The 8,718-nt window shown below is 49.3% G+C and overlaps 1 protein-coding gene across 1 annotated transcript in view; it reads left to right on the top strand.

Moving 5' to 3' along the window:
* Dcps (decapping enzyme, scavenger) overlaps positions 1–8,718 on the top strand; it is a 46,064-nt gene that overhangs the window by 24,870 nt on the left and 12,476 nt on the right. Inside the window, exon 3 of the mRNA XM_004641404.3 lies at positions 6,873–7,018. Within this exon, the coding sequence (XP_004641461.1) occupies positions 6,873–7,018 (146 nt within the window). The remainder of the gene's footprint in view (positions 1–6,872; positions 7,019–8,718) is intronic.

Raw genomic sequence — 8,718 nt, forward strand, 5'->3', positions numbered from 1 at the left:
GGGATTATAGGTGTGCACTACCACAGGTGGCTCTCAACTTCCATTGTTTTTAAATTCCAAAGGAGTGAGATTTGGTGGTATTTGTCTATCTTTGGCTCATTTTCTGTAATGTAATGTCCTCTGGTTCCATTTGTATTGTTGAAAATACAGGAGCTAGGGCCTGGGGAGATAGCTCAGTAGAATAAGTGCTTGACAAGTGCAGGGTCCTGAGTTCAATCCCCCATACCACAAAAAAAAAAAAAAGAAAAAAAGGGAAAAAAAGAAAAGAAAAGAAAATACAGGATCTCACTCATCATGGCTGAATAATATCATTATATAGAAATATGCCACATTATTATCCATTCATTGGTTGGTAGATGCTTTGCTATGGCAAAAGTTGGAATTCTGCCCACTGATCTACCTGGTAAATTATTTCAGAGACTTGAAATTATATGGCTTTAAAGAATTTTTATTTTACATTTATTTATTTATTTATTTATTTATTTGGTACAGGGTCTCACTGTGCAGCTTGGACTCATAGTGATCCTCTTGCCTCAGCCTCCCTAGCACTGAGATTACAGGCATGCGCCACCATGCCCAGTTTTGGTGACTGGTGCAGCACCCTCAAAGTTCTGGGGCTAGCCCCGCATGGGGTACCGGGGATCGAACCTGGGTCCTTGCACTAGGCAGGCAGGTGTTTAGACTGCCATCTATCTCTCTCCCTAGCCCGGATTTTTTTATATGTGGTTTTTCTGATAAAAATTTCAATAATAATGTCAGACTGAAAGTTTGAAAAATCATTGTTTTAGCAAAATAAGGAAATGACCCTGAAAGAGGAAGAGGATCATCTTTCCAGAGAACAACAAACCCATTTCCAGAGAAAGGGGATTGGAATGCCAGCATGGTCATGCTCAGGAGGGAGGCTCCGGGAAGACTCGCTCCCTGGTCCCGGGCCAGAAGCAGCTTTTCCTCTATCGTGGTTTTGTGTTTTTTAATCGGTGCATTTTAGATATATATAATGATCACATTGATCATAGGGATTTTGTACCTGTACATGGTAAATCTTTGTTTCTCATTTTCCTCCCCTGCCTTGAGCCCCCTCCCCTTTTTCTGGTACAGAGGATCAAACTCAGGACCTTATGCTTGCCAGGCAGGCACTTACACCACAGAGCTATCTCCTTGGACCCCTTTCCCCTCTTTATCTACAAAGCTTGCTTGTTTGCTTGCTTTCTTTTCTATTCATTTTTTTCTCCTAATAGGTTAGGAAGTTATAAAAAGAACAAAGTAGGTTTGGAGATGAGTTAGAGACCAGTTTATAGGAAATTAAGTAAAAAAGTAATTACTAATTCTCTATATCAAAAATTGGACCGAGAAAGAAAAATAATAACAGTATACTGCATTTAAGCAGTGAACAGCAGTTATCAATCATAGCAGTGTCAGCCGTGAGCATGGAAACAGAGTGAGCATGCGCCTAGGAAGAGCCTAGTACCCGGATTTTAGCAGGTGCGTGTGCGTGCGCGTGCCCTTGGTAGAGGACTGATAAAACTCACCTTACATGGTGGGGCAATCAGGATGTAGTAGTGCAACTAAGAGTCCAGGAGAACAAGGTATAAAAATAGAGCTGAGAACTATGGATGATCCCAGCACGGCAGAAAGAAATGACCTAGCCTAGAAGGGTTGAAAGTAGGGCCTTTGAGGAGCTGGAGATTGGGAGCAGGAAAGAGCAGAAAACTTTTTAAATAAAGCAAACTTTATTTGACTCCTTAACTTTTGCAAATACACGTGAGGTAAAAATATGAACAAACGTTTAGAAAGCATGACAGTAGGAAGGCTTTCGTGCCGGGAGTTTGGCTTAATATAGTGTGAACATTTTCAAGGGGTGGTTTTGAGGAGTTTAAGAGTGTCCACAGGAGGGTGCGACTCGGAGTTTCTTGTTGCTTCTCAAGCCACACGGGGAGGTTTTGGCCGGAGGAGTTTCCCAGTGTCAACCACACTGCGCAGAGGGCTCCCTCCTGTCAGTTTGTGGACAGCCCTCGGCAGAGAAGCCAGCAGTGTGCCGACCTCACCTGCTGACCTCATCTGCTGACCTGCGTGCACTGAGACAGGGTGACTCTGTGATGCCCCTGGGTCCTTAGCAGCCGCGGCAGGCTCCAGGGCTCAGTTTCCCCCAGGTACTGTCATTGTATCTGTCTCTTGAATCATGAGAATAAATATATGTATTGGTTTAGAATAGCCACCTGGTGGTAGATCTGTCGGGTAAGGTTCCAAAGGGCATCAACTCCATTTTAGCTTTTTATTTTAGGAAAATTTTTTTTTGGCTGGCTCAGGCTGCCTCAAGGGCAGGTCTGGTAGGGCATGTGGAGCTGGGGATTGAACTGCGGTATCCTGCACCTGACTGCGTTTGCATGAGCAGGCTCTTAAACAGCTGAGCTAACCGCAGTCCCCAAGGGTCTCAGTATGTAGTTCAGGCTGCCCTTGAACTCACTGTGTAGCCCAGGCTGGCTGTACACTTGCAGCGATACTCCTGCCTCAGTTTGCCAAGTACTGGTATTACAGGCAAGTGCCACCACACCTGGCTGAAATTTTTTTTTAAATCCTTTTAGAATAAAAATCATAGCAGAGGGCAGGATAAAGAATTGCCTTATAAAATCCATTTGTCTGTTGTTAACATGTGCCACTTTGGCCTTTTATGTTTCTACTTATGGATATTATTATGAATATAAAAAGAAATAAATGTAATCAGCTAGAGGGAATTACCAGCCTCAGGGATATTGACTTTGGCACAATAGTAGCATGTAGTGTAGAGCCCACTGTTAAATTTCTCCAGTTGGTTGGACACTGTCTTTCAAGCAGGATACCTCCTCGCCCAACCAGGATGTAACTTAATCCCTTTAGTCACGTCTGCTGGGTCTCTTGTAGTTTGGAGCAGTCTTTGGCCCTTTCTTCGTCTTTCCTTAACTTTGCTGTTTTATGTTTTGTTTTTGAGATGGGGTTTCATTGCGTTGCCAGGCCAAGCTTAAACTCATGGGCTCAAGTATTTCTGTGCCTCAGCCTCACAAGTACTGGCATGGCCAGTATTTGTCACCACAGGCAGCTGACTTGGACACATATTTCGTAGAATGCCCTGATTGGGGTTTTCTGGGATTTCTTTGTGATTGGGTTCAAGCTGTTGGGGGCAATGTTGACTCCCTTTCCCTGGGGAGCTGATGTTCTCCTTGTGAAATTAATAAGCAGTCTGTGGGGAGATTCTTTGACACTGTGGGGGGAGAACCCATTCCCCCGCATATTTTTATGGCTTGTGTATTATCAAATGCTGACTCTTGACCAAACGCCTCCGAGGTTCAGCCGCAGGTCAGAATCTTGAACTAGGTAAACACCAGTGTTTGTTTTGGGGCTGTCACTGAGAAACAGCATTGGGTAATATATTGATTTCTATCAAAGTTTTATTCCATTGGGAGCATAGATGCTCTTCCTGGGCTTAAAGTCCACAAAAAGACCAGATTCATTTACTTGTTTGTCCAGTAGATATTTGTTGAGTGTTTACTAAATGACAGGTGTCAGAGGTAGATGATAAAGAGATAAACGAACCAAGTCCCCTCTTCCTGGAAGTTAACCTTCCCTGGGGGAGCCAGACAGTAAGCCTGCTGTGTTGCCAGCTAGCACTAGGGGACCACAGAGCAAGGTGGTGATGGGAACAGAGAGCTGTTTTAGCAGGGCTGCCTGAACCTCAGAGCAGCCCTGACATCTGAGTGTGGCAGGAGAGTGACAAGCATTTTCCTGAGGGAAGGTCTCCTGGCAGCCCAAGCAAGGCACAGAGTGGGGCATGTGCCTGATGCCCGGTGGTGGGACAGTGGGGGTTGGTGTTGCTGAAATGGGCATCAGGAAGGCAGCAGAGGAGAGGGGTGAAGAGTCTTGGGGCCTTGTAGCCTGGAGGAGAGTGCCTGGCTCTAATGGCAGTATGCAGGACTTCCCATGGGATCTGGGAGAGGCTGGGCTGCTGAGGAGTGAGGGGCTCTGTGCAGTGCCACCAAGGGAACCCACCAACAGGGCACTGGAGAACACTGCAGGAAGAAGCCAGCAGGAGGTGGGCAGCAGGCAAGTCAGGGCCTCTGGCTATCCTAGCTGCCTAGGATGAGGGCAGGAGCAGGCGGGTCTGGTGAGATGCCTGTTCTCCCACAACCCGGGTGGCAGGGCAGGTCCTTCGCAAGCCTGAGCAGACCAAGGCTTGCTCACGGGCCTCAGCCTGGGCGCCTCAGGCCATGAGCCCAGGGTGCTGGTTCTCCAGCGTCAATTCCACCTTTGTTCCAGGGTGTTCCACTGCCTGCCTAGTGTCTCCCCCACCTAACATAGGCAGGCAGAGGCACAACAAAGCAGAGAGTGTTTATGGAGCACTTTTCTGTGTGTGAGGCACTTTTTAAATAAATGGTTTCCACCCACTAACTCATTCAGTTCTCACAGAGCCCTGTAAGACAGATGCTGTTCCTGTTGCCCCGGGGTTACGCAGATGAGGGGAGAGCAGCAGCAGAGCGCTGGCCACTTGCCCGTAGTTACACAGCTAGTGAGTGCAGGGCAAGGCTTTGTACCCAGGCTGATTCGCTCCAGAGCTTCTGTTCTCACCCACCAAGGTAAGCAGCAGATACCTTGGGATTTTCCTCCCGTCTCCAGCAACAAAGGTACCATTCAGTTCAACTCAGGCAGTATTCTGCCTCTTGAAGTTCAGTGCACTTGGCCTCTAGCCAGGGCCTGTGGCCGTGGAGTAGTAGAGAATAATGAGAATAAGAAGTGAGAAACAGGGCTGGAGAGATGGCTCAGTGGTCTAAAGCACCTACTTGAAACAAGCTTGGCAAATCACAGGGACCGCGGTTCGATCCCCAGCACCACATGCCAGCCAGACCCGCCCCCTGGTGGGCTGAGCTGGCCACACACACAATAAATAAATGTAATAAATAAAAATAAATAAATATTTAAAAAAAAAGAAGTGAGAAACAGTTATTTGTGGCTTCCCAGAGTATGAGAATGCCCAGGGAGTCCCAGGAAGAGGGGTGACATTTATTTGGTGTCCCTCGTGATGCAGGTAACGCGCTTTATTTAATTCTGCCAACTCCTCTGTGAGGCAGCTTTGGTGTCCTACCTTTAACAGGTGAGAACACTGACACTGAGCAGTGACACACACTGAGCAGGGCCACTTGGCAGTAAGGAAGTCACATGGCCGCTCCACCCAAGCTCCAAGGCTGATTCTTGGCCTCCCCAGCTGCTCGGCCAGGACATTGGGTGCTAACCAGAAATCACGTGCTTGGAATGTCACCTTTGTTCAACCTTCCGGGCTTCGGAAGAAGAGTGGACCATTGAGCAGGCCCCTGTGTTGGAGGACTTCAGGGTACTGTGGCCTTCCGTCTTGCCCTTGCTATGTCTCCAGCTCTTCTTGGTTATGAAGGTGATCAGAGTCCTGTGTGTGCTCAGACCACATGTGAAAGTGCAGGCTGGTAGCTTGTACCTGGGTCTTGAGGGTGGCAGTGAGTAGAATTCCTGGGGCGGCCGTCTGAAGGAAGAGCTCAGAAGGGGGTACATAAGTCTTTTGACAAACATCCCAACTGATTTTGAAACACCATTTTGCCATTTTCCTGCCCCATCCTGTGTGCTCTTTTTTTCCTCCCTCTCTCTCCCTTTTTCCCCTCCCTCTTCTCCTCTCTCCCTCCCTCATATATCAGAGTATTGACAATGGTCTTACCACATTATTATTTTTATTTATTTGTGTGTGTGTATGTATGTATGTATGTATGTGTTCAGTGTAGTTTCTCACTATACAGCTTGGACTCTAATGATCCTCCTGTTTTCAGCCTCCCCAAGCTGGGATTACAGGCATGCACCACCACGCCCAGTCTCCTCGCTGGCGCAGTGTGCCCAGGGACGGGGCATGTGCTGCCAGGGATTGAACCCCGGTCCCTGCACTCGCCTAAGCAGGTGCTTTGTCTGTGCGCTAGCTCACCAGTCCTCAGAAGTTAGTACAAATAGGGAAAAACTTAGCCACAAGCAGACGGTGTTAGACCACAGAACTAGCCTAGGATCCTAGTTCAGGAAAACTACAGGTTTCCTTCTGATTAAGCTTTCTTTTCTCTGCTGGGGCAGTTCTGTCCCCCAGGGGACATGTGGTAATGTCTGGAGACTGCTTGACTGTCACAGCTGCAGAGGTGTTACTCACATCCTGGTCAAGCCTAGAGCCGGGTAAAGCCCCACTGCCGTGGGCAGGATGCCCCTGAGCACCGTCCTGGCGAGCTGGAGCCAGGTTGAGAAACCTGGGTTATTCAGCTAGTGCTCATGCAGTGTGACTTGTGTGCCAGCCATTGTTCAGAGTGCTGTACAGGTAATTACTCCCTTCATCTTCCTAATATTATGACATCAGAACTGTTACTATCCTCGTCTGGCAGATGAGGAAGTTGGGGCACACAGAGGTTAAATAACTGGACCAAATTCCCACTGGGGCCAGCATCCCACGCAGGATGAGTAATGAGCAGGCAGAGCCAGGACTTGAACTCAGACTGTCTGGCTCCAGAGTCCACTGGAGGGGTGACATTTAGTTGGTGTCCCTTGTGATGCAGGTAGCACGTTTTATTTAATTCTGCTGACTCCTCTGCTGACTCCTTTAACAGGTGAGTGCTATGCTGCTTCTCATAAATGGGGCTCCAGGCTTTGAGGCCAGAGCCCTGTAGCTGCAGACTTGCACATGAGAAGAGTTAGAGACCTTTGGTCATGCCCAGAAGAGGGTCCTGGGCGGGGGCTCAGGTCTGGGGACCCATCGTGCAGACCCTGTATTATCAGCTTTGCAATGTGGCTGTGTCGTAACTTCAGTGAGTGCTGCCTTCCAGTTAGCTACAGGCTGTGCTGTATTGTTGCAGAGGTGAAGACGACTGTGGTGTACCCCGCCACGGAGAGACACCTGCAGAAGTACCTGCGCCAGGACCTCCGCCTGATCCGAGAGACAGGAGAGGACTACCGGAGTGTCACCTTACCCCACCTGGAGTCCCAGAGCCTCAGCATCCAGGTGACTGGCTGCACCTCTCAGCCATGGGCTGTTATTCCTGTGGCTGCTTTCTCCTACAGAGTATGTGTTGTTGGCCTCTTCCTAGCAGCTGGCACTGTGGGGATGGCAACAAACTCAGTAGACCACCTCTGTGCCCTGTGGAGCTAACATCTTATGTGGACAGTTGACACACCGTTCCCTAAGGACCTTTTAACTGAGATAATGAGTACAGTGCAGAAAAGTGGACCACATTTGTGGGACAGAGTCCCAGGAAGGGCTCTTTGAGATTTTATATGGGATGGTCAGGGCAGGCTTCTTGGAGAAAGGAATTGACCCTGATCTTGGGCTCCCTGTAGGGTTTTTGGAGCCTCTAAAGCACTTGGGGATCTCCAAGCAGCCCAGTCTTTGGGAAGAGTTTTAGTCTGCTGTGTAGTGTATCTGACCTGGGACTAGATAAGAATTCCAAGTAGGTTTGTAATCCTGTAGTAGCCCTATTGGTCTCAGGATGACGGCACCATTGCCAAAGGCCAGTGAACAGGTAAAAGACCAATACTAGATTGGGTGCACCTTGGTCCAGCCTGTGTTTTTTTTATCTTGAGACTGGGTCTCACTAGGAGCCCTGGCTAGCATTGAACTCACAGTGATCCTCCTGCTTCAGCCTCTGAAGTGCTGGGATTACAGACATGCACCTCACCCGGGTGGCTCACCCTCTTATCCCTGGACTGCCCACAGCAAACCCGCTTGCAGGAGCTGAGTCTCAGAGTAGAAAAGTTCACTGCCTCCCACTGTCCCGAGCACTCATCCGTAGCTGCAGCACCGTGTTTGCCAGGCAGGATGGCAGAGGGCTGTGGCTGAGTCAGATGCAGGGCTGGTTAGCAGAGATCCGGGTGCCTCTGTGGGCCTAGGCCCAGTGCCAGCTTGAGCCTCTGCCTTGAATTGGCCCCATGGGGCACTTACAGTTAAATGTGATGGATGCTTATTGATGAGTCACTCCCTTGCCCGCTCACTGGCTCACAGCGGCGGCTCCTCAGCACGGCTCACTCTTGCTCCCTTTGCGCACTCCTCCCTCCCCAGGGCCGGGCTCCTGTGGTGGCGAGTGTTCTACTGATGGGAAGCCCGCACGCCTGCCCTCTCTGACCCAGGAGAAACGAGGGTCTGCTGTAGGGCAGCAGAGCCAGCTGTGCCAGGCAGGAGAGGGAGGCTGGCAGGCCCGTGGGAAGGCCGTTCAGCCCTGTTCCCAGGGCTCAGCCCGCTTGCTCACCGCAGCCTCCCTGTGCAGCATTTGCACAGGGCTTCTTTGGCTCAGGCTGCCCTGACCGCTTCTTCTTCCTTTCTTTTTTTTTAAGTCTCAGCACCTATTCTGTCTTCTGAGTGGAAAGGCGGTTTGTCTTTGCATTCTCAGACACATGGTTCCCGAGAGATCTTCCAGGACTTGTGCTCGGTGGTCCTAGTTATACATGTCTGGGATTCAAGAGAGAAAGCGTTGATATATTGGAGATAGTTTTACTGCATACCCAGTCTGGCCTTAAACTCACTTTGTAGCCCAGACTGACTTTGAACTTGCAGCGATTCTCCAGCCCAGCCTCCTGAGTGCTGAAATAGGCATGTGCCACCAGGCCAGGCATACACTGGGTCCATTTGGTGTGCACCGTTACACAGTTGGACTTGGAAATAATATAGCGAAAGCTCTACTGCTGCTTCAGCTCCTGATTATATATATA

The sequence above is a fragment of the Octodon degus genome, unplaced genomic scaffold, assembly GCF_000260255.1.
Source record: "Octodon degus isolate 3935 unplaced genomic scaffold, OctDeg1.0 scaffold00136, whole genome shotgun sequence".
NCBI lineage: Eukaryota > Metazoa > Chordata > Mammalia > Rodentia > Octodontidae > Octodon > Octodon degus.